The sequence below is a fragment of the Homalodisca vitripennis genome, chromosome 4 (genome assembly GCF_021130785.1).
Source record: "Homalodisca vitripennis isolate AUS2020 chromosome 4, UT_GWSS_2.1, whole genome shotgun sequence".
Taxonomy (NCBI): Eukaryota; Metazoa; Arthropoda; class Insecta; order Hemiptera; family Cicadellidae; genus Homalodisca; species Homalodisca vitripennis.
The window spans coordinates 204,418,224-204,444,427 of NC_060210.1; the positions used below are offsets into that span (position 1 = coordinate 204,418,224).

At 37.6% G+C, this 26,204-nt stretch overlaps 2 protein-coding genes across 5 annotated transcripts in view; one reads left to right on the forward strand and one right to left on the reverse strand.

The window, feature by feature from the left end:
• Positions 1-22,163, forward strand: part of LOC124360932 (acetyl-CoA acetyltransferase, mitochondrial) — a 71,671-nt gene extending 49,508 nt beyond the window's left edge. For 2 of the 4 annotated variants that reach the window (XM_046814939.1, XM_046814938.1), the window contains exons 4-7: positions 1,429-1,617; positions 3,750-3,907; positions 8,876-8,992; positions 13,021-13,421. In XM_046814939.1, the coding sequence (XP_046670895.1) occupies positions 1,429-1,617; positions 3,750-3,907; positions 8,876-8,992; positions 13,021-13,303 (747 nt within the window). In that variant the 3' untranslated portion in view covers positions 13,304-13,421. Of the gene's footprint in view, positions 1-1,428; positions 1,618-3,749; positions 3,908-8,875; positions 11,012-13,020; positions 13,422-22,041 lie in introns of those variants that run through there. The other 2 variants (XM_046814936.1, XM_046814940.1) reach the window with 2 other exon arrangements.
• A 1,079-nt stretch (positions 22,164-23,242) lies between these two features.
• LOC124361384 overlaps positions 23,243-26,204 on the reverse strand; it is a 50,823-nt gene continuing 47,861 nt past the window's right edge. The window contains exons 8-10 of the mRNA XM_046815431.1: positions 25,793-26,117; positions 24,603-24,841; positions 23,243-23,387 (exon numbers count right to left, since the gene is read on the reverse strand). Of these exons, the coding sequence (XP_046671387.1) occupies positions 23,243-23,387; positions 24,603-24,841; positions 25,793-26,117 (709 nt within the window). The remainder of the gene's footprint in view (positions 23,388-24,602; positions 24,842-25,792; positions 26,118-26,204) is intronic.

Below are 26,204 nucleotides of genomic sequence, written 5' to 3' on the forward strand. Positions count from 1 at the left end.
TCTCATTCGTATTGGAAGCCTACACTTGTGACATTCTTGAGGCCTTGCATAAGCAAATGCACAGTTCTGCATATTGTTCCGTACAATCCGTAACAGATCCTGTTCAGTGAGGGGACTCTTGGTGTCGTGTTGGATTGTGATCTAACTTCTTCCAATTTCATTCCTCGTGTCACCAAGGGTTTGTGCAGAGAGACTGCAAAACTTCGGCTTATGCAGACGTTGGTCCTGTCAGTCTTGTGCTACTATTTGTACTTCAGTGTGCACGTTGCTGATGTATTGCATGATCCACAAGGTTCTCATATTTTGAGAACCACAGTATCTCACCAAGAAACTCTTGTATCGGGGGGGGGGGGGGAGGTTTCTCAACGAAGCACCCGCCAAGATGAAGGCTTCACTTTCTGAAAGTGAGGCTGGAAGTTAAAATATGAGGCTTCTCTTATTTAGGTCCCAGCATTTGCGGTGGCTCCCTGAACATATTACAAGTATTGTGTCTTGTTCGTCTTTTAAAGATAAGAAGAAAGAATTTTTAATCAATACCAACTAGTTTGTGATTACTGAGTTGTGATTTAGTTAGTTTTATTAGTATTTAGTGTTAACTTGAGTTGATTTGAAAAACAATTGTTTGCTGAAATGAATAAAGGCATTTTTATTTTATTTATTTTTTATTATGTAATATGCTCGTTTTCGTAACCAGATATCTTTCTCTGAGATTATCCATACAACCTCGGCATTCCATCCAAACCATAGATTTTAATTTCCCCTATTATCATTAAAAGAGTCAACACCTGTGAATGATCCAGAGTGATTAGTGTACTGCATTTTTCTTGTTTCTGGTGTCATATAAACCACTAACTACATTCAAGAATGCAGTAAATTTACTATTCTTTTTCCAAACTTAGACTGAACTTTTAGTAAGGTTTTCTAAATATAGTTCATTACTTGGTATAATACAATTTTCTCTACTTTTTATTTTTGTATGTTACTTAAAGATTACTTGTACAATCAATGTATTTAGCACTGTCAATATAAATAATTTAAAATTTATCTGATTAAACACTGTTGTGATTTTATTCCACTAATAAAAAAATGTAAACTTTTTTTAATAATCAGATCTAAGTATTGTTTTGTTAGCATTTTAAAGTTGCTGTAAGTCATGTCATTGTCTGTACTGTATATTTCAAACATTACTTCATAAAGTGTGTCAAGGAATTATTGTAGATACTCTTGCAAACGTTTAATATTCTCAAAGTATTTCCCTTGGGCTGTGTAAATACTCTGTCCAGTGGCACTGTCACGCACAATACACTTCTTGGACGTCTTGAACAGGAACTTTGGCAAGGGTTCATGTCTCGGCATCTTGGACTGCTTCAATTAACCCAAAAAGTTTTTAGGGTGGTTTTAGTGAAAAAAGATTTGGTCTGTTGACAGAAGGAAGGCGGTACAGTGACAGCTGGCAACGCGTCTACCCTCAATGACGGAGCAGCAGCCTGCGTGTTGGCGACGGCGGACGCAGTCCAACGACTTGGGCTCAAGCCTCTGGCCAGAATAGTGGGTTTCCAGGATGCAGCCACAGAGCCCATAGACTTCCCATTAGCACCAGCATTTGCTGTGCCCCAGGTATTCAACACTTAGTAACTCAATCAAACCTTTACAGTACTTTGTCACAATGTCAAACACTGAACTATCAAATGTTTACATTTACTGTCTGATAAACCCCTTGTCCTATCAGCTCTTAGGGCACTATCAGTGGTTGTAGGTGTTCTCTCTGTTAGCTTGGAGACATGGCCATGTGCAGCTCCTCACCCAGGACACTATCAGTGGCTGTAGGTGTTCTCTCTGTTAGCTTGGAGACATGACCATGTGCAGCTCCTCACCCAGGACACTATCAGTGGCTGTAGGTGTTCTCTCTGTTAGCTTGGAGACATGACCATGTGCAGCTCCTCACCCAGGACACTATCAGTGGCTGTAGGTGTTCTCTCTGTTAGCTTGGAGACATGACCATGTGCAGCTCCTCACCCAGGACACTATCAGTGGCTGTAGGTGTTCTCTCTGTTAGCTTGGAGACATGACCATGTGCAGCTCCTCACCCAGGACACTATCAGTGGCTGTAGGTGTTCTCTCTGTTAGCTTGGAGACATGACCATGTGCAGCTCCTCACCCAGGACACTATCAGTGGCTGTAGGTGTTCTCTCTGTTAGCTTGGAGACATGACCATGTGCAGCTCCTCACCCAGGACACTATCAGTGGCTGTAGGTGTTCTCTGTTAGCTTGGAGACATGACCATGTGCAGCTCCTCACCCAGGACACTATCAGTGGCTGTAGGTGTTCTCTGTGTTACCTTGGAGACATGACCATGTGCACCTCCTCACCCAGGACACTATCAGTGGCTGTAGGTGTTCTCTGTGTTACCTTGGAGACATGACCATGTGCACCTCCTCACCCAGGACACTATCAGTGGCTGTAGGTGTTCTCTGTGTTAGCTTGGAGACATGACCATGTGCAGCTCCTCACCCAGGACACTATCAGTGGCTGTAGGTGTTCTCTGTGTTACCTTGGAGACATGACCATGTGCAGCTCCTCACCCAGGACACTATCAGTGGCTGTAGGTGTTCTCTGTGTTACCTTGGAGACATGACCATGTGCAGCTCCTCACCCAGGACACTATCAGTGGCTGTAGGTGTTCTCTGTGTTAGCTTGGAGACATGACCATGTGCAGCTCCTCACCCAGGACACTATCAGTGGCTGTAGGTGTTCTCTGTGTTACCTTGGAGACATGACCATGTGCAGCTCCTCACCCAGGACACTATCAGTGGCTGTAGGTGTTCTCTGTGTTACCTTGGAGACATGACCATGTGCACCTCCTCACCCAGGACACTATCAGTGGCTGTAGGTGTTCTCTGTGTTACCTTGGAGACATGACCATGTGCACCTCCTCACCCAGGACACTATCAGTGGCTGTAGGTGTTCTCTGTGTTACCTTGGAGACATGACCATGTGCACCTCCTCACCCAGGACACTATCAGTGGCTGTAGGTGTTCTCTGTGTTACCTTGGAGACATGACCATGTGCACCTCCTCACCCAGGACACTATCAGTGGCTGTAGGTGTTCTCTGTGTTAGCATAGAGAAAAAAGACAATGCTAGTTTTTCTTGGAAGTAGAATGTAAAGTTTTAGCTTAATAGTTGATAATTTTTCTTAAATAAAAAGACTTTTTACTAAATAGTGAACATTGACATATTCAAATTTTTCCTTTATAAATGGAGCTACTAAAGGAATTAAATGAGGTTGGTGATTTAAATTTCAATGAATATAAGAAATTAATGGAATTGGAAGAAATAAGAAATATAGAATTTTGAAATGTTTTGAATTTTGAAACACTTAGATGAAAAAGATTAAAGAGTAGAATAAAAGTGATAAATTACTCTTGATTGTTACTGGAAAGAAGACAATAAAAAGATAAAGAATGTGTTACAATGAACTTTGTAGAATAAAGATTTTTGATTAAAACAGCTTAAGAAATTAGAAGCATACAGTAAAACATCTATAGATTTGGTTATTTTTATTTCTTGATTTACTGTGAGATTTCTCAGACTCATTTATGGTACATTGGACACGAATTTACATTGAGTTTCTGTTGTACCCAAAAGTGAGCTAGAACCGCCATATTACTATGTACTTATATATATATATATATATATATATATATATATATATATAAACCAGTGACTGTGATTTTGTGATTGTTTCAGTTACTGGAGAAAGCAGGTGTTCGGAAGGAAGACATAGCACTGTGGGAGATAAATGAAGCATTCAGTGTTGTGGTGTTGGCCAACATGAAGATGCTCGACATTGATCCGGCTCGTGTCAATATTCATGGAGGAGCTGTCAGTCTGGGCCATCCTATCGGGTAACTTGCACCATGTTTAATGTTTTGTTAATTTGAAGCATTCAGGTACACCGGACAGTTTTTGTCATGTCTAAGAATGATACAAAGGCAATATGAGAGTTAATGTGACCCCATTGCTATACAGGGTGTCCAGCAACCATTTGAACAAACTTTGCCACATTGTTCAGCAGGCCAAAACTAACAAATAATGCAATATAACAGGTGCCCTATTTCGCTTCGTTTAGCGTCTGTCTGTCTGTATGTGTTTTTTTGGGAAAAAAATTACTACTCAAAAACCACTTAAGATACAGAATTCAAACTTAACAGTTATGTTAACCTAGTGTTGGTCCTTTTCAGTGAAAAAAATAAAACAAATATCTCATTGCATTTCAAAATGGCGGTCGTTCAAAATTTTCAAAATTAATTGTATTAGCTTTGAAACGGCTACTTTGACAACAAATTCACTAAGATATCTTTTTTTAGCGTATTTTATTACCAATTCTACAATTTTTGTTTCAAAAAGATTGAATAACAAATAACTGAGTTACAGCACCAAACGTAAAAACAGGTTAAATCCATGCATTGCAAGTACATACAACAATGTAGTGGATTTTTACGAATAAACTTTTTAAGGTTCTTTATTAAAACAGTGAATAATATTATAACCTGAAACTTAATATTTATATTTTAAATTTGTTTTAAGGTAAATTTAAAAAAAAAGTTCTTAACCAATTGTGAATCCTGGTTTTTAAATCTAAAAAAAAATGTTAATAGGGCTACGTTATGATTGGGTATAGGGTTTTCTTACATGGCAATTGTGTGAAACAGCGTAATTAATTCAATGTGTTTGAAAAATTGTAATGAACATGATATTTTTTATTAAGAAATCAATGATTACATTACTGTAAAACTTTCATAATCGTTGCTCAAAGTGGCGTCCTTGTAACTCGTTGCAGATTCTGAAGCGTCGTAAGCACGATTCTCTCACCCCTTCAAAAGGATTACTGTCTTGAATAACTGCAGCAGCCTCAACAACTCTAGCTACTAGATCCATTTCATTCTGTATGGGAGTGGTATACACTAATTGCTTCATGTGTCCCCACAAGTAAAAATCAATGGGTGTTAGGTCAGGTGACCGTGGAGGCCAAGGGACGGGACCTCCACGTCCAATCCAACGATCTCCATACACTTCATTCAAATGTTCTCTAGCAATCAGGGAAAAGTGGGCCGGTGCTCCATCGTGTTGGAACCACATTCTTTGTCTAGTTTCAATAGGAACATGTTCCAACAGCTCAGGTAAAATTGCCCTCAAAAAAACTTCATAAGTAGGTGTAGGTATAATGTGTGGCCTAATCAAATATCCGTCTACTATTCCAGCCCAGATATTGACAGAATATTTGTGCTGAAACTTACGTTGCACAATTTCATGAGGGTTCTCTTCAGCCCATAAATGGCTGTTTCGGCTATTAAATATGCCATCTCGAGTAAATGACGCTTCGTCAGTAAAGAGAACATACCTTAAAACATCGGGTTCATCAACTAATTTGTGAAGGAACCAACGAGAGCAGTCTACCGTGAGAGGAAAATCTGCAGGTTCTAAGGCTTATACTTTCTGATGTCTGCTGATGTAAGGGCACAAACGTTCTTCATTTAACACTTTCCACACAGAACTTTTGCATACATCCAAATTATGAGCAATAGCGCGAACGCTGGTGGAGGGGTTTTCTTCTACGAATAATAAAACCTCTTCTTCAAAATCAACAGTCCGTACGGATTTTACACGTTCTACAACATTATTTTTCAAATGTCCAGTTTCCCTTAGACGAATATGAACGGCACTGAAGACGCTATGAACTGGGTGCAGCCTATCTGGAAAGCGCTCTCTGTACAATCTGCTAGCTAATCTGGCATTGCCTCCAGCAAGTCCGTACACAAAGTGAATATCAGCATACTCTTCAAAAGTAAAACGGTTCATATCGTACAAGAAACAAAGTAATAAAAGAAATTTAAATTAACAGGAAAAAATAACAGGAATTACAAAGAAGAACAGAACATTCAAACAGTGACAATCACGTTCAAAACATAGACTTGCTCAACAATGTCTTGATAGTTTGTTTATTAGTTTTTCTTCATTTAAAACACCTGATTTGGTTGCTGATTGTTGGTCAGCTGTTTTCATGTAATATTATGCTATTGTTTTTTTTAAGAGCATTGTATAAATAGCTCTACTTAGCTATGGAAATTTTATTATTTACAAAAGGTCGTCTGTAAAGTAACCTGCTATATTATTTTGGTTTCACCACTATTGCTGTCCAATCATTAATCCCCACTTCATTCTGGCATTAAAAGTTACCTTTTACGTTCTCTGTTGAGTTCTTCTTCATCATGCGAGTTCTGAGAACAAGGTAACGAGTGTATTTTCCCTGCTGTTCTTTATTAGTTCCTCAAGTTATCGATCACACTGATAGTCCATTATGCTTATGATGGACAATAGTTCCTTTTGTTGACTGGTGTAAGGATCATGTACGGTGATCTCCAATGCTGATGTGAGTGAGTCAAGAGAGTGGAATTGTATAATACTGTAGAACGGTAGTAAACCTTGTAGGCGAGCTGTAAGTCAACATAAACAACAAGCAACTGTGAGTGTGTGTGTGGGAGTCAGCATTGGGCTAGTTGGAGCAGCTACTGCACTACCAACTGTAAGTCAACATAAACAACGAGCAACTGTAAGTGGTGTGTGTGGGAGTCAGCATAGGGCTAGTTGGAGCAGCTACTGCACTACCAACTGTAAGTCAACATAAACAACGAGCAACTGTGAGTGGTGTGTGTGGGAGTCAGCATCGGGCTAGTTGGAGCAGCTACTGCACTACCAACTGTAAGTCAACATAAACAACGAGCAACTGTGAGTGGTGTGTTTGGGAGTCAGCATCGGGCTAGTTGGAGCAGCTACTGCACTACCAACTGTAAGTCAACATAAACAACGAGCAACTGTGAGTGGTGTGTGTGGGAGTCAGCATCGGGCTAGTTGGAGCAGCTACTGCACTACCAACTGTAAGTCAACATAAACAACGAGCAACTGTGAGTGGTGTGTGTGGGAGTCAGCATAGGGCTAGTTGGAGCAGCTACTGCACTACCAACTGTAAGTCAACATAAACAACGAGCAACTGTGAGTGGTGTGTTTGGGAGTCAGCATCGGGCTAGTTGGAGCAGCTACTGCACTACCAACTGTAAGTCAACATAAACAACGAGCAACTGTGAGTGGTGTGTTTGGGAGTCAGCATCGGGCTAGTTGGAGCAGCTACTGCACTACCAACTGTAAGTCAACATAAACAACGAGCAACTGTGAGTGGTGTGTTTGGGAGTCAGCATCGGGCTAGTTGGAGCAGCTACTGCACTACCAACTGTAAGTCAACATAAACAACGAGCAACTGTGAGTGGTGTGTTTGGGAGTCAGCATCGGGCTAGTTGGAGCAGCTACTGCACTACCAACTGTAAGTCAACATAAACAACGAGCAACTGTGAGTGGTGTGTTTGGGAGTCAGCATCGGGCTAGTTGGAGCAGCTACTGCACTACCAACTGTAAGTCAACATAAACAACGAGCAACTGTGAGTGGTGTGTTTGGGAGTCAGCATCGGGCTAGTTGGAGCAGCTACTGCACTACCAACTGTAAGTCAACATAAACAACGAGCAACTGTGAGTGGTGTGTTTGGGAGTCAGCATCGGGCTAGTTGGAGCAGCTACTGCACTACCAACTGTAAGTCAACATAAACAACGAGCAACTGTGAGTGGTGTGTGTGGGAGTCAGCATCGGGCTAGTTGGAGCAGCTACTGCACTACCAACTGTAAGTCAACATAAACAACGAGCAACTGTGAGTGGTGTGTTTGGGAGTCAGCATCGGGCTAGTTGGAGCAGCTACTGCACTACCAACTGTAAGTCAACATAAACAACGAGCAACTGTGAGTGGTGTGTTTGGGAGTCAGCATCGGGCTAGTTGGAGCAGCTACTGCACTACCAACTGTAAGTCAACATAAACAACGAGCAACTGTGAGTGGTGTGTTTGGGAGTCAGCATCGGGCTAGTTGGAGCAGCTACTGCACTACCAACTGTAAGTCAACATAAACAACGAGCAACTGTGAGTGGCGTGTTTGGGAGTCAGCATCGGGCTAGTTGGAGCAGCTACTGCACTACCAACTGTAAGTCAACATAAACAACGAGCAACTGTGAGTGGTGTGTTTGGGAGTCTGCTTCTGCATTATCAACTTTTACTGGCTTTTTATACTTCTCTACCAGGGGAAGAATACTGATCACAAAGTGAATGACTTGAGGCACTAGACAAATACAACAAAATTTGTTATTAAACTTCCCGGATACTGTTCACATCATTTTCTTCTAGAAGACCATATATGTACTTTACTTTTAAAAATTATAATCGATTTTAAATTATTCTTGGTATCCGTTTCAATTTTAGTTTTTGGTCCATCAGAAAAGATTTTGGGCATTAATCTCAGTCACGACTTCTTCGAAAAAAGTAGGAAAGCCAGCTCTGAACCAGTCTTTCAAATCAAAGCAGGTAGGGAGTGGCACACCCTCATTGAAGCTAGCATTATCTCTGATACTTAAGGAAAGAACCTCACCAACTCCAACAGTCATCTCCCGCAGTAGACTAGCCTATCCATCTACAGAATCTTTACATTTGCGGTTAATGATGTGCTGCCCCTGGACATCCATAAGGTTATCCTGATTTAAGTGACACCTCTGTTTTTGCTATGCCCAGTATGAGTTCAGCAGGAAGGTATAAACCAGCCGGAAGTGAATCCTCTTGGGATGGACCATCAGCAATTGTTTTTTGTTGTTGTTAATGTTTTTAGTTATTTAGTGTTTAGCTGTCAAATTATTTATATGTGTAATTTATAGTTTTTAGTTTATTAAAAATGACTATTTCTTGTAAAAATATGAACAGCAATGATGTGCTGTAACTCTGTTGCAGAATGTCTGGGTCACGTATCGTGGTCCACCTGCTACACGCTCTCAGGCCTGGAGAGAAGGGTGTGGCCGCCATCTGTAATGGAGGTGGCGCTGCGTCCTCAATCCTCATTGAGAAAATGTAAGTGCGGACGTGTCTGCCACTCTGTCCAGTACAGTTTTGAAGTACTTTGGACGAGGTTCCAACTATAATGGGATAGTACTTTTTGTAACTTTAATTTCAGCATATTCACTCTACAATTGCCTTGAATTATTTACTATTATATTGTCTGCCTTTAATGAATTTACATAATTCAATCCCGAATAGCCAATTTATAATTTAAGATATATCTACACAAACATTTTAACATAATCGTAGCAATTTGGCTTCTTATTTTGTTGTAATTGCATTCTGTATCAATCCTGTATTTTAAATAAATTAATAATTTAACCTGCTCGTGTAATACAGTCGTCAGATGAAGGGTAAAGAATTAAAGAAACTGTGTCACACAAATGTCTCAAACTTCAGAGCTGTACAGACGCAAACTATACAGGATCAAAGTCTTCCATACTTATAAATAAATTATATATTCGTTATTTTCAATAAACTTTCATTTACAATTATTTTAAAGTATAGTGTTTAATTGTAAGGTTTATGTTAAGTATTACCAATTGTTGTTAGGGGTTTTCAAGACTTTTTTAGTTTAGTTAAGCTTTTTTCTAAAGTCTGGATCTGAATTTTTGTTAATGTATTAAAAAATGTTTACAATTTCATTATTCAATAAGTCCACTGTAAACTTTATAAATCTGTTATGAAATTTATTTCATTTTCCAGTGCCATTGTAAGTTATTCTACAATAATAAGGGTAATTCAGAAAATTAAAAAATTGCTTCACATAACCGAATAAAAATTAAAGATACCAACATGAAGTTAATGTGACAATACCTTAACAGTAGTACCTGTCATAAGCCATTGCCTCCCACTTTGTACTTTATAATGCACACTGGTTGTTCCTGGATTGACAATTTTCGCACGTAAAGACTCACAACCTGGATATAATATCTGCTGGGTGCCCACAATAAATGTACTTCCGGAATATGACACAGGTACAGTTTTCTAATGACTCCTCCTTACACAATCATGTAAGTGAAAAAAGTTGTGGAAGATGTGATGGGCTAAACGTTAATTTGGGTAGAAAGTGATCGCCCTTAGCAAGTGAAAGTTATCTTCTTTTGAGCTTTCTTGGAGATTTGTCTTATTTCAACGATGGTCCATGCTAGTGCAAAAAGTCACTGAGACCACAAATTGTTACATCACAATTTTTCATTATTCTGGAGAATCCAAATGTCTAGTTTCTCTAGATTGGATTTTCATTTGACAGTTGGATTTTCTAATTGGATTTTTGTGATGTTTGGGCATGCAGTCATATCCCCTGATTGCTCTGATCATTGTAGTTTGTAATTTGTGCAAGAACTATATTGTTATTATTTTGGAAGTAATTCTTTTCCTATTGCTACAATGTACACAATGAGTGAGGTCGAATTCGTTCAAGCAAGTTTAATTTTTTCACATGAAGTTTAGTTGTAATTTTGTTTGAAGAGTAGTTATTATCTACAATGAAACATGAATTTCAATTTTATTTACACTATAATAAATTATTTATACAAGTTTTTGTTTATTTGATTGCAAAGTAAGTAAACATTTGTGACAGAAGCAAAGTAATTGAAAACATTTGTAAAATTGTAACTTGTGTAATAATGTTGGCAAACAACAAAATGTAACATATTTGTTTTTACCTCTAAAATAAATTTTGTTGACAAAAAATAAATAGTATTTATGATATATGATACTTATATAGATGTTTCCTGTATTAACTGTGAAAATTCTGGAAAGTTATAACAACTATTTATGTACATTACTTTAGTTAAGAATTTTGATTTAAAAAATGTAATTAGGCTTTTTAATTTAACCCTTTAGTGCCAACATCGCAACATTTGAAAAACTACTGAAGAATGCTAAATCCGTATATATGGACGTTCACAGTAAAAAATTCTACTACAATTATTTTTGAACATATTATAAATTTGTTGGTATATAAACAATCAGAATGAACCACATTGCAAGTAAAAAAAAAAAAATATATATATATATATAGCAATTTTCTAAGATTAATTAGCTGTTTAGTTTGAAAATTTAGTGTAAAACGACACAAAACAGTGCAAATGTAGCTTTGTAAAAAACAACATAACTTTTACAATTTTTAACAAAATATTAATGAAAACTTTTTATACTTGTATTAAGTTTAATTTTCTCTTTCAAGTGATAGTGTGTTATAGTGAAATATTTTTCAAGTGCTATTTCTTATGTGAAACTGGAATAAAAAAAAAAATACTGTAAGTAAATATTTTGATTTTATTAAATATATTACTTCTAATAATAATATTTGTTTTATAGTTTTATGGAGGAAATTTATTTTTATGCTAATAGTTAAAACAATTCAATATTTATAATTTTAACAATTTATTTAGTTAAACACTGAAAAAGGGCTGGCATCCTACAGTGTGGAAAATTTCAAAGTTCTTAAAAATATATTTTAACCTGCGTTTATATAGTTCTGTTAAAGCCCAGTTTATGTTTTACAACATGGTAAAGATTAAAAGAAAAGATGTTGAAAAATAGCTATGTAAAATTTTTTTTAACTGCAATTTTAATAGAATGGCACACAGAAGTATTACATGGCATTAAAACTTAAAAAGTTTATGGACTTGGCAGTATACAGTGTGTCATACTGCAGAGCATGGGCTGTCAGGTTCATAGATAGATGCTGAGTAAAGGGTTCATATTACAATTATAAGAAAAGAATGCTATAGGCTGTATAATTGTAAAATATAAATAAAATAAATATTTATATGCAATAAAAAATACTAAAATAACTTTTCATGTAAATTTCTTAAATCTCATAATTAATATTTTAAATTTATACCGCCGTGTATTAACATTGGACTTGTTGAAATATATTAATATTTTTATAGTTGGTTGTAGTGTTTATTTAATGTGTTCCTTGTGCTGAGCTTCAATTTTACAAGAGTAATAATTAACTTTGGCAAATTGAGCTGAACTGGTTGTAATTGAATTTGTTAAAAACAGAGAGGTATATAATCTAGAAACATTCATAATTACTTCTCTTCTGAGTTACTCAAATTTGCGTAGTCCGATTAATTTGGCCAGATTTTTAGCAATTATGAGAGAGAAATGGCATTTACCAAAACTGTAAACAGTGTGTGTGGTGTGAGTTTTTTTCTGGCCAAAGTAGACAATGAAATGCTTTCTGGATGAAGCTACTTTTGTTGCTGCCCTCTCAAAACTGCAGTGCTGATATTTCCCCGCCATTCATTTAAATTTTGAATACTTGCATCGACTCACACAAAGACCATTCCCTCTTATAACATTGGTAAAGTTCTTTGGTTGGTTCAGCTATAAACATGTTGTTCTGGCTGTCACACAAATTCATAATTGTCACTTAGCTGGAATTAACAGAAACTTATCCAAGTTGCTTGGGCTGGGAATAACGCCCTTTGGGCGGTGAAGTCGTTCAGAAATGTCCCGTCATGAGGATAATTGTAATATATACATGTCAAAATCACCTGTTATTAGAGAAGATTTCATAGAAATCAGCCTGTTGCAACCCTCATAAAGAAATTTCTAAGAGTTTTTAGCATTTTCTCCTATCGTGGCGTCCAGGACCCAAAATCACCATTATCTATATTTAGTTTATTTAAAAGTATAAATCAAGTTGAAGTAATAGCTCTAAATTACCCTTTTTTATAATTTATTTGACAAACATTGAAAGAGGTTACAGTGACTAACCTGTGTTAAAAGTACAATCTTTTCCAAAGAATTTTGAAAAAAGGTTAAAGTGCTTTTGAGTCTGCACAAAACAACTTATTTACTGTTATATCTTCACAACTGACAATTATTATTCAAAACTAGGTTTGGGTGAAGTGTTTTTATGATGACAAGGAGAAATATTTATCCACACCTGAGTGAGTGATATTTCCTTGATGAGGTCCGCTCAATGACTTATCAAAGTGTATTTGAACAAGTACCATATGTTTATAAGTCCTTGTGTAAAGGGAAGTTGCACTGAACATAGATGGTGGTTATGACAGACATACACCACGAGAAGATGGAGTCACTCTGCCGAGATTGTCACTGCTTACCAAGAACCCTTGCCCACTCTGCGAGGAACTGAAGCAGGACCTCTCCCCGTACCTGTCTCGGCTGACTGTGGTTTCTGTGGACATTTCACAACCCCAAAATGCACATCTCAGAGCCCTCTATCGCTACGAGATACCTGTGCTCTTCCTAGAGGGTCAGTACGTGTGCAAGCATCGTCTGGATCGTGATGCACTTGAGCGGTTACTATATCAATTAGAGACCCAGTGGAAGTGAACAATATTGTGTGTAATTAAAGTATTAGAGCTTCTGCCAATGTACATTACATGAAGAAAACTACCGTGAAACATCGGAATCTGGCATTCTTGTATATTAAAAAATGGCCTGGACTCTACAATTCTATGTACTTTATGTACTTATTATTTAATATTTTTTATTATTATTATTCCTAAGTATAAAAAGATTTCAAAAATTAGCTCTGGATTTTATATGTGTAGATTTGTTATTTATACCTATGACACTTGTAATGCTGTTTATGTTGCACTAGACTTGTTTTTTTTATGGAAAAATGCAATTTTGCACGCAGGTGACCAGCCTATAGTGTGGGACTCCCCCAAAAACTGGTTTACCCACTAAAAAACCTCTACTCTTCAGGATTCTAACCTGGGATTGTTTATCACATTACATCAGGCTAGGCCTAAATTTGGCTTAACCCCGTGGGGGTCGCTCCTTATCCAGCCGCTCGGTCAAGTGATCTGGGCCACTTCGCGGTCCAGATCGGGATTTATTTTCCAGGAGGATGCCTCGGACGAACTGTGACAAACAATCCAAGTTCCCCTCATCCTCCATAATCTTTTCGCAGGCCGTGTCCACCGAAAAAACACCGAGTTTTCTTGTGGCCTCCAGGCGGGGCCTTTCCCAACGTGGACAGCGAAAAAAGGTGTGTTCCGCGTCGTCGGGAACAGTAGATGCAATCCGGTGAACCGGTTTTGCCCATCCGGTTCAGGTACGACTTGAAATAGCCGTGACCTGTCAGGAACTGCGTGAGGTAGTAATCCACCTCGCCATGCCGCCTTTCGAGCCATGGTTGAACCTGCTCGATGAATCGTTCTCGGGTTTCGTGCTCCCAGCTGTGTTGCCACTGCTCTGCCCCATAAAGGAGCACGGACTGGACTGCGGACATCAATAGCCGTTTCTGCTGGACCGAGGATACCCGAAATTGGGAATAAGCTTACTAAGATAAGAGACCACCTTAGCAGCCTTGTCCGCCGTACGGAAGATCTAGTCTCTCCAGCTTAACTTGTTGTCAACCATGACTCCAAGGTACTTGGCGGCACGCGTTGACTGGACCACTTCCCTTCCAACTCGCAGCGGGACGATGGTGTTAATTCTCTTCTTTATGAGGATCACGATCTCCGTCTTAATCAGAGCAAGCGAAAGACTGTGATCGGGCATCCAGGCGTTGGCCACGCGCATTACTTTATTCAACTTTAGCTGGGCCAGCTCAACGTTGCGTGCGGCGATGAGACCTCCACCGTCCGCGCTGCATCTCGGGTGTCGTATATCAGACGCCTAGAACGGAGGTAGTCCTCGATGAGCCGCAAAAGATACGTTGGAATGCGGAAGGTGTCACAAAGCGCATCCAACATATCAACCCATCTCGCCGAGTTGAAGGCATTCTTGATATCAATCGTAACAAGAAGCACTACTTGGCTCTCTGAACTGCTTTCTGTACTTCAGTGATCGCGTCGATTGTTGATCGTCCCTTTTCTGAAGCCGTACTGACGAGGGCAAAGGTCCCCGACAGCTACCACGGCAGAAATCAGGCGGGAACGAATCAACTTTTCAAAAAGTTTTCCAGCCGTGTCTAGCATGCAGAGAGGTCTGTAGTACGACGGCAGCTCAGGATCACCTTTTCCCTTGATAATAAGCACCAGCCTGGCGGTTTTCCAGGGAGATGGAAACACTCCTTCAACCAAACAGGCATTGTACATTCTCAGTAACAACCCGGGATTGATGGTGAAAATCCTCTTCAGAGCCTCGCTGGGAATCCCTTGTTGCTCTTCAGGGTGAGAACGGAGGTTTCCAACGTAAAGTTTTCAATGGTAAAAAGCAGTTTACTAAGGCCTCGGCGCCAGCCTTGCCAGGATTCGCCTGCGCTCCCCGAGAGATGACCTCAGTGAACTTGACCACGTCCAGTTTATTGGTGTTCCACCGGCGTGGCCCTTCCCGAGATGCGGGAACTACGGTTTATATCATGCAGATAAAAAACAATGTACTGGTGGTCACTACCCATGTACTCCTCCACCACCAGCCAGAGATCCTCGAAAGAAGAGACTCAGACGCGAAGGTTACGTCAGGGATTGTGCCTCTCTGCCCGGGGCGCCGGAAAGTAGGCATGTCGCTCTGGTTGAGAACGACGAGCCCGGCCCTGGCGATGAAGTCCAAGATGTATTTCCCCCGGGAGTTGGTAGAGGGCATTCCCCACTTGACGTCCCTCGCGTTGAAATCACCGGCAACGACAACGTGCCCAGTGGTGCCGACCACGCTCTGCTCCAAACGATCAATCTTGTCGCGGAAGTCTTGGATGGCCTCGTTTGGGATGAGGTAGCAACTGAAAAAAGTTACATCCCAACATCTAATCCTCGGCCACGTCCGTGACTCCGCACCATGACTTCCTGTGAGTTCCGGGTCCAGAAGGCAGCAGTGCTGAGACTGTCTGGGATCCAAATGCTTGGGTCCCTGTCCCAATTCTGTTCGCTGACCAGGAGCGCGTCGGCACAGAGTTCTTGGGCGAGCTTATTTAGAATATTATCAGCCCCCCAGGATCTCTGAAGATTGGCCTAGAGGATACGGATTATTGGCCTCTGTCTTTTGCCTGTTCGAGTGCGGATCTAAAAACACCGCGCTGACCAGAACCAGGTAAGTGACCAAGAGCATTCCCAGCAGAACCTGTCTCCTGTCTTGCAGAGGAAACAGGAGAGGCTCGAGGTGCAGTCCTTCTTCTTGTGGGCTTGGTTTCCGCACCGGAGGCAGTTTAAACTTCGGTTGGGTCCTCTGCAGGTACGGGAAGAGTGACCGAACGCTAGGCACAGGAAGCATCTTTGCACGATCACCCTTCGTTTGAGCCTGCAACTCACCCATCCGAGTCTCAGGTGCTGGAGGCTAAGCAGCTTATTAGCGTGCTTCTCTCCCATTTCAGCAATTGCCATACGCTGCTGGCTCCGATTTTGTCAACCAGGCCTTTAGACCTCCCGTTTCCCCCGGTAGTTTTGGGAGCGCCTTCTTTTACGCTCTGATAGATAGAGCGTCTAGGTCTCAAATCTCCACTAATCATCTCGGTTGAAGGGCTTGAATTGAGCCTTTGTCACCAAGAGCGGTTTTGAGAGAAGCAGCAAAACCGTCCTTGTCCTTCGATCTCCGTTCTGGGTTTGTCACATGGACTTGATTGTGGTCTCCGTCTCTTCCGGTTTCGTCTGGATTTTAATCTTACCTAGGACATCGGCGAAAGATCGCCCCCCTAAGGGCTTGATCAAAATCGCCTCAGCCCTAGGCTACTTGGGCCTGGTGAAGGCTTCCTGCAAGTTTTGCCAGGGGCCTCCTTAACTGGTTCAGAGACTTGGGCCTTCTTCTTCCCTTTTGCAGGCGTCTTCTTTGAGGCAGCCTCGGCATGTTTTAGCTGTCCCCTCTCCTTTTTTTTTTTGGAAAAAACTTGATTTTTACAGGTGACATAAACTGTAATATATTGGCGGATGATGTCACAGCTGACGTGTATCTAGGCTTAATGGCCAGCTATGGGCAAAGTTCCCTTATATACGAACCGACAAGAATAGTAGGTGAAAGTAAAACCTGCATTGATTACTGTTTTGTTAGATTTAATAAAATTAATCATAAAGTTAAATACGATGCTTTAATATTACATCTTGGCATTACAGATCATTCAATGGTTGTTAAATTAAATTAAAATGTACGATGATACAATTGTTTTAAAGATCTATCATAGTAAATTGGAATTGGACAGTATACAATGGGCCCATGTCTGTAATTCAGTCTCAGATGCATTTGATTTGTTTATTAATATTTTGCAAAATTATGTAAATAAATGCAAAGAGAAAACCCAATTAAAAAGAGCTTATGTATACAAACACCTTAGATAACTGATTATTTATGTAGAGGAGTTGATAGAAGGAAAAGGATTTATGGGCTAATGATTTCTAGATCTTATTATTATAAATTGAAGGAATACAGGTCCTTATAAATCCTGTACTACAGATCATTTTAAAATAAGCTGAAAGTTAATATGAGAAATGCTAAAGAAAATTATTATTTGAAGAAATTTGAGGATTGTGCTGGGAACAATGGAGAATAATTAATGATTTAATTGGAGAAAATCAAGATAAAAATTAAATTAATAAAATAGAAAAGGATAACTCACACATAATTACTGATGAAAAGGAGATTGCATCAGAATTGAACTCTTTTTCATAAATGCACCGAAGGATTGTTAATAATCAAAATCAAGTTATGTTTTAATCAACTATTTCCCAGGAAAATTGTACCAAATTCTTTATTTCTTACTGCAACAACTGAATTTGAAGTTTTAAAAACCACAAAATCTTTAAAAAACAATAACTCGTCTGGAAACGATAACATTAGCGGTTGCATTTTAAAAAGATTTCATAAACATATAGTTCCAGTTCTGACAGATTTATTCAATTGAAGCATGTTAGAAGGTGAATTTCCATCTTGCCTTAAAATATCGGTTCTGGGTCCAATTCTTTTCCTTGTGTACATAAACGACCTATGTAATGGAGGTTTAAATGGTAAATCGACAGCTTTAGCAGATGATACAGCACCGACGTATTCTGATTACAATTTGGAAGCTATTTGTAGAAAAATGAATGATGATTTAAAAGTTTTAAATGTTTGGTTTAATAAAAATGCAATGCTCCTAAGTGACAAAACAAAATTCATGATATTTAACGTACGAGGTACAAGCAAACTTTGAATATGATGTACACTATAATTATTTTATGTGCTCTGCAAGTAACGTAACGTTTGTAACTGTAAAAAGATTGAAAAAGTGGACAGATACAAATCCCTTGGGCTGACCATTGACTCAAATTTATCTTGGAAAGGTCATGTAAACTCACTGAAAAAAGTTTGAGAAGCTTTTATATGTTGTATGATGTCTCCAAGCTTGCTATTGAATGTTTACCACGCTTTAATACACTCCAGACTAAGTCATGGGCTTGTATGCTGGGGAGGTACGTATATATCCACGCTTTATCCTCTCATTACATTTCACAAATCCTTTATCCACATTATTACTAAATCAAATAAGACCAATCATTCCTGGCCACTATTTTTAAATTTAAAAATACTCCCTTTACAAAATCTTTACATATATAAGGTATTAAAACTATTTTTCATAAGAAGCTCAAACCCGGTCCTCACACGTAATAATAGATATAATTTCAGAAGTTTGCTTGTTCCGGTTCCAAAGCCTAATCTTAACTGTTTTCAAATATTTTTTTACGATTAAATTAGATAAGAAATTGTTTAATCTTATTTCTGTTAAATTAGATCATTTAGCACTATTAAATCTTTTTTTTAAATGTTTAAAAATGTTTTATTTTTGTTGGATAATTGCGAGTGCTTTCTGAAAATTGTTGAATGAAATCATGAATAATGTGTATATTTTAGTTCGTTTTTATCACCTTTTATAATTTCAATCAATCTTTTTTTATTTTTACGTCTATGACTTGTTTTATAGATTTTGTATCGATTTCTTATTAATATATTATTTATGTAGTGGTTTCATTCCTTCTTTGAGTTTAGTTTTATTATGTTAGTTTAATCTGATGTGCATCGTTCCGAGTTTTTGCCAATTGGATGTTCTATTTTATTTCACAATTATCGTTTCGTTTTTTTGTAAGTTCTTTTTGATTGTTAACTTTACTTTTAGTATGTTTGAACATTATATTATTATTTAATTATTTTTAAGTTTGTAAATATTTCAAGATCGATGGTTTTATATTGTTTTACGTTTTTATTTTGTATAAATCTAAGTTTATAAATACTGTAAAATAAAATCTTTTTGAAATGAAATGAGTTACAGCAGTGTGGGTGGAATATCAAGATCCAGATGGATGGTGTGTCTCAGTTGCCAGGGGAAGAGGTTTTGAGTCTGGTAAATAGTATGGCAATTGCTATTGATGAAACTATAGTCTTAAATCAGGACATCCAGGCCGCACACAGCCATCCAAAAAAAAAACACAAAAGCCTCGTTCTCATGTCATTCGATTTAGTAACTAGCAGAGACGGGACAATGTTCTAAAAAATGCAAAACGGTGCAAATTACAGAGTACAGTGTTTGTGAGGGATGCACCACAAACTGTGGTGTATGTTAATGAACATCTAACACTATACTTCAAAAAACTATTCTATGATTCAAGATTGGGAAAAGCTAAAATAAACTCTAAGTACCTATGGATATTAAACTCAACAATATTCATGAGAAAGGACAAAGAGTCAAACGCAGTAAAAATAACCGGCATACAGGATTTGGAAAAATTGAAAAACGATAACGAGTAAATTGTCAACAGATGAACAGAATATCAAGTTTGGACAGAGCATTTCTGGAAACTGGATTCTTGTCTTTGGTGCTTGTGTGGATTGACCATAGGTCGGATTCAAACATGTTCTTGTGTTGGTTAATGATGTCTTCAGTCACTGTAATCTCTGCCATCACTATTATACAAAAACTGTTATAATAATGATCCAACCTACCACGGTCCTTCTGCGAACGTTTTCATAACCTCAAAGTAAAAGACCGTTATTGCCATGTTGTGGGAAATTAATATTCTTTTATCGCTTATTGTTTTGTCTCCTTTATTAAGGATGCAGATTGGGTTTTTTATTTTTATATTTCTTGTTTTTGGAAGCATTATTTTATACATTTTTTTACTGATTATAATCAGATCAATTTACAATTTTCCAGCCTTTACATTTATAGACAGTTTATTAATTAGACGGTTAGACTGTTTATTCTAAACAGATTAGTTTCAATTAGGGTAGTGTTTTATTCTATTATGTTATCATAGAAAACAATAATATTGTTATTATTGTTTTACGTTATCAAACAAAGAATCAAACATTTTAAAGTATATAGCCTAGCTTGTGTAAAGCGCTCCTGTTGTCAAGAGCTGAAGTTCATTCAATCCACTGTAATTTTTACATGTTTTGAATGGTTTAGTTATTTTAAAGTATATAGCCTAGCTTGTGTAAAGCGCTCCTGTTGTCCAGAGCTGAAGTTCATTCAATCCACTGAAATTTTTACATGTTTTGAATGGTTTAGTTATTTTAAAGTATGTAGCCTAGCTTGTGTAAGGCGCTCCTGTTGTCAAGAGCTGAAGTTCATTCAATCCACTGTAATTTTTACATGTTTTGAATGGTTTAGTTATTTTAAAGTATGCAGCCTAGCTTGTGTAAGGCGCTCCTGTTGTCAAGAGCTGAAGTTCATTCAATCCACTGTAATTTTTACATGTTTTGAATGGTTTAGTTATTTTAAAGTATGTAGCCTAGCTTGTGTAAGGCGCTCCTGTTGTCAAGAGCTGAAGTTCATTCAATCCACTGTAATTTTTACATGTTTTGAATGGTTTAGTTATTTTAAAGTATGCAGCCTAGCTTGTGTAAGGCGCTCCTGTTGTCAAGAGCTGAAGTTCATTCAATCCACTGTAATTTTTACATGTTTTGAATGGTTTAGTTATTTTAAAGTATGTAGCCTAGCTTGTGTAAAGGCGCTCCTGTTGTCAAGAGCTGAAGTTCATTCAATCCACTGTAATTTTTACATGTTTTGAATGGTTTAGTTATTTTAAAGTATGTAGCCTAGCTTGTGTAAGGCGCTCCTGTTGTAAGAGCTGAAGTTCATTCAATCCACTGTAATTTTTACATGTTTTGAATGGTTTAGTTATTTTAAAGTATGTAGCCTAGCTTGTGTAAGGCGCTCCTGTTGTAAGAGCTGAAGTTCATTCAATCCACTGTAATTTTTACATGTTTTGAATGGTTTAGTTATTTTAAAGTATGTAGCCTAGCTTGTGTAAGGCGCTCCTGTTGTAAGAGCTGAAGTTCATTCAATCCACTGTAATTTTTACATGTTTTGAATGGTTTAGTTATTTTAAAGTATGCAGCCTAGCTTGTGTAAAGCGCTCCTGTTGTCAAGAGTTGAAGTTCATTCAATCCACTGTAATTTTTACATGTTTTGAATGGTTTAGTTATTTTAAAGTATGCAGCCTAGCTTGTGTAAAGCGCTCCTATTGTCAAGAGTTGAAGTTCATTCAATCCACTGTAATTTTTACATGTTTTGAATGGTTTAGTTATTTTAAAGTATGCAGCCTAGCTTGTGTAAAGCGCTCCTGTTGTCAAGAGTTGAAGTTCATTCAATCCACTGTAATTTTTACATGTTTTGAATGGTTTAGTTATTTTAAAGTATGCAGCCTAGCTTGTGTAAAGCGCTCCTATTGTCAAGAGCTGAAGTTCATTCAATCCACTGTAATTTTTACATGTTTTGAATGGTTTAGTTATTTTAAAGTATGCAGTCTAGCTTGTGTAAAGCGCTCCTGTTGTCAAGAGTTGAAGTTCATTCAATCCACTGTAATTTTTACGTGTTTTGAATGGTTTAGTTATTTTAAAGTATGTAGCCTAGCTTGTGTAAAGCGCTCCTGTTGTCAAGAGCTGAAGTTCATTCAATCCACTGTAATTTTTACATGTTTTGAATGGTTTAGTTATTTTAAAGTATGTAGCCTAGCTTGTGTAAAGCGCTCCTGTTGTCAAGAGCTGAAGTTCATTCAATCCACTGTAATTTTTACATGTTTTGAATGGTTTAGTTATTTTTAATTTATTAGTAAAGCACTATAAACATACGTACATTTTCATTCTGAATATAATTAAATAGGAGTGCTCAGCTGACTGAGATTATTAGCCTTGTAAAACTATTTGTTTGGTTGCGATAGAGCTGAGAACGGAGACATCAAGTGCAGAGCGAAGGAAGAGTGTGCTTCACAAGCAGTGCGGCAGGAAGCAGACAAAATCTATAGGTGTGCTGTGTCAAGAATAAACACAGATTCCGTATGAATACGTTTATAATTTGAAAACTTCAAATTCTAGATATCATTCTTCCAGAAATATTTGAAATTTCAAAATACAAAAAAAATTGATATTTTTTCCGTAACATTTTAAGCATTTTGGAAAAATTAACTCACATTTTCAATGGCCTAAAAGTCCTTTTGGACATTTTAACGCCATTGATAGGAAAAAACTGAATCTTTAATAAAAAATTCAAGGAATTTTGTAGAGAAGTCAAAATCCCTAAAGTTGACTGAAACTGACAAACTAGTAAGTTTTGACGTTGAAAGTCTATTCACAAATTTACCAGTTCAAAAGACTCTCAAAATCATTGAATCACGTCTCAGCGAAGACCAAACATTAAAGGTAAAAACTAAACTTCCCGTGCCAGTAATTATGGAACTGTTAAAACTATGCACTCAATTCAAATTATTTTGAGTTAGAGGGTAAAATTTACCGTCAAGAGGGGGATGGTAATGAAATGGGTTCTCCACTGTCTCCTATTTTTGCCAATATCTTTATGGAGGAATTTGAGAAAAAAGCCTCGGCTTCAGCTTAGTTCAAACCGAAGATTTGTTGGAGGTATGTGGATGATACCTTTGTTATATTTTTTCATCATGGAGACACTAAATTGAATGAGTTTTTGAATTACATTAATAGTATTTCTCCTTCCATCTGCCTCACAATGACAGTGGAAGTCCAACAAAACAAACTTCCTTTTTTGGATGCTTTTATATTAAGAGATAGGAATGTCATTAAGGAAAATAGTTCAATTATCCATCAAACCATCAAAAATCTGTTAAAGGAACGGCCTACTCATTATTAGATACAGCAAAGAGCTTATGCTCAGATAAAGATGGATTAAAAGAGGAATTTAAGAGAGTTCAGATCTTAGAAGCAATGGATAGCCTCAGTTAGTAATAAATAAGTGCAAACGAACCAAAAGAATCACTCCTGAGTAAGAAAAGCAGAATAGCGATAAATTTGCGTTTTTGTCGATAGTCAATAGTCTTTATTTACAATTTCATGGAGAAATGTACATGCGTCAGTAAAATACAGGTTTCGGTTTATTAAAAATTGTCTAGTGAGTCAAGTTGTGTTGGTTTCTTTTCTCCAGTTCAGGACTCTTCTAGGGGAGTAGTATGGTCTGTCGATGAGCCATATGGTCAGGGATGTCTTCAGCTTCTTTCCTTGAAGTGTCTTCATGTAGTCTGGTAGAAGGTTGAATAATTTTCTGCCCATGTAAGACGGTTTCATTTCAAATTGCATGGTGTGGTGTAGAGGCAGGTGGAAGTTTGAAGTGTGACGGATGTTATAGTGATCGATATCTTGTCCTCATCGCAGAAGTTCCTTGTCAACATGCATGATTGCTTCTGTAATGTATAAGCAGATTGCTGTTAGGATTTTTTGCCTTCGGAAATAATCTCTGCCGCTTTCCCTGGGACAGCTTTACACCATTGTTGGTCGGAAGACCATCATATGAATTGGGATGAAGCCAACATAATACATTGTGTACCTCATTTCTTTAAAAGGAAATTAATTGAAGCAACATTAAATTGGCAGACCAACCAATCAGTCAACCATCAGTCGAGATTAGGCCACTTTGCTTTCCAATTGTAAAAAATGAACTAAAAAGAAAATCAAAAGTATCAAACAGATTAAATGTTTACAACAAACCAATGCTGTGTCACAGTATGGTTTTAAGAAGTTCATCTAGTATAAACCAATAATAAAAAAGGCCCACTCCTGTTCTCTCCTTTTTTTGCCACCATCTTGTTTCTGCCGTTACAATTGACATTTGCTATTGCCTCTGGTCAGTCGTAGATGGTTGGTAGATGAATGCAGACATATTGTAACCTGTATTCTGTAGTTCAGTTTTAATGATTGGTGTTGTGTATAGTTTTTTATTAAGTATCCATGTTTTATGGATGTTTTAGAGTTAGTGAAGTTGACACACAACATGGTGGTTGTGATTCCTGACTTAGGTGTCACAACGCTCTGGTATGATTTGTTTATTTTAACCTAGTTTGTAATTATGTGTTAGGTTAGTTATTTACCTGAAGAAGAGATCAGATTACAGATCCTGAAAGTTTTACTGATTTTTGTGTGTCACTGAACGATGGAAAATGTCCGGAAAAATCCTGTTTCTTTCACAATTCTTCCATTGTCAAAAACAAACTTCAAACAAAGATATATAAACAAATAACACCCAAGATTTTTTTTAATATTCAAAGTTTATTTTTAGAAGAAGAGAACTAACCTTTTAATTAGGTGAAGCGCATAGTTCTCCCATTCTGCCATTCTGTCGAGGTTCTTTCACTGAAACTTTGCAATCAGTCTCACTCGGAATCAAATACGTTAAACCCTGTTTTTTATCTGATAATGAATAGACAAAATACCCTGGTAAATTAGACACACAAGGTTCCCAATAAGTTAGGTTTTCAGTTACTTTTCTCTCTCTTCAAAGTTATCTCTATTATATTTCTTAGGAAATAACTTGTCAAACAATTCCTCGGGATCGTCACAGCAACTTGAGTAGTAGCAATTCAGGTTATCAGCCATGCCATACCATGCCTGCACACATGTCAACCCCTTGGGGTCTGAGTCTACTTGCTGCAGCTGATCAACTTGGTACTCTTGTAGCACTCTTTCAAACAATTCCTTCCCATAATTTCCTTTTATACCGATCTCTTCAAAAATATCATTTAAGTCATTGCAAGTTGGATTTTTTTTTTGGTACTTTAGTTTTAAGTTGTTTTTCATTTCGTCAAACATTTTCATCATTCCATCAGTAATTGATAATAGACACTGTGCATACTGAGTTAAATTCCAGTTAAGTGTAGCATTTCTCGGAAGAAAATCTAGTATCTGTGGTAAGAAATCATCTAGTTCTGAGGAACTGTCAGTAAATGATTTATTTTGCTCTATTTTATCTTTGATCTTACGGTTAACCTCTTCAAGAGGATGGCACCTGACATTGTAAACTCATTAGACAGACAGGTCGGTGCTCGATGTTGTTACAGTACTGATTCACTTCTCTAACTCTGCTTGACACACACGGAACACATCAAATAACGCAATATTAATAATATATGATGCTTGTCTTCTTCGTTTCCATTACTTATTAATTGATTATATGCAGAACTGTATTTCTCATTTTCTTTCTGTAAGTTTCCATAGAGTTTCGACATGTTACTATCAATTTTATTGTACACATCTTCGGATGTTTCTTCAGTCAGAAACTGTGCATACTGGTTTATTTCTGCAAGAAGAATGAGTATATCTTTCTCAGCAGTACTGATAGTATTTAACAGTTTAAATACCAGTTCTGTTACGTTTTCAGAAACATATTTTTCTATATTAATAACGTCTCCCTTATCAACACTGTACTGAATGCTGTTGACATTTACAAGAGCCAACAAAACTTCAACATCATCACTATCTTCATTTATTTTAAGAGCTTTTCTAATGTTTTCTATCGCTTCTGAAGTTGATGCAGCATTAAAGTAGAAAGATATCATTGAAGATTGATCACAAAGTTCGTCCAATAATTCAATTAATTTAGTCGTATTATCCGAATAAAGCAAACCTACAAAAGCCATTAAGACCACATATTCCCTGAGCAATTTTAGTGCTCACCACAACAGCCCCTTCTGCAACTCTCAAAGCTCCAGCTGCAGCTACAGCTACAGCAATAACATTAAATGCACCTTTCACTACCTCTTTAGCATAAGGCTCATTATGCTTCTTCTTGTCTAGTATTTTGACAACACAACGGCCAAAGCCATAGATGCCTGCAGCTGCACCGCCTACGACTGCACAGGGAGCGAGTACGGGAGCAGCAACTACCAAAGCGGCAACCCCAGCAACTCCAGCGCCAACAGAAATTACCTTCTCTACTTTATCTGCGGCTTCTAGTGCTTTGGATTTAGCACTAGAAGCAGGTGTCTTGAAAAAACCGACACTGAAACCGGTTTTTTATGTCATAACTTCCATGTAAAGGATAACAAATGACAATATCAGGTAGGGTATTTGTCGTTAAGAAGTCAGC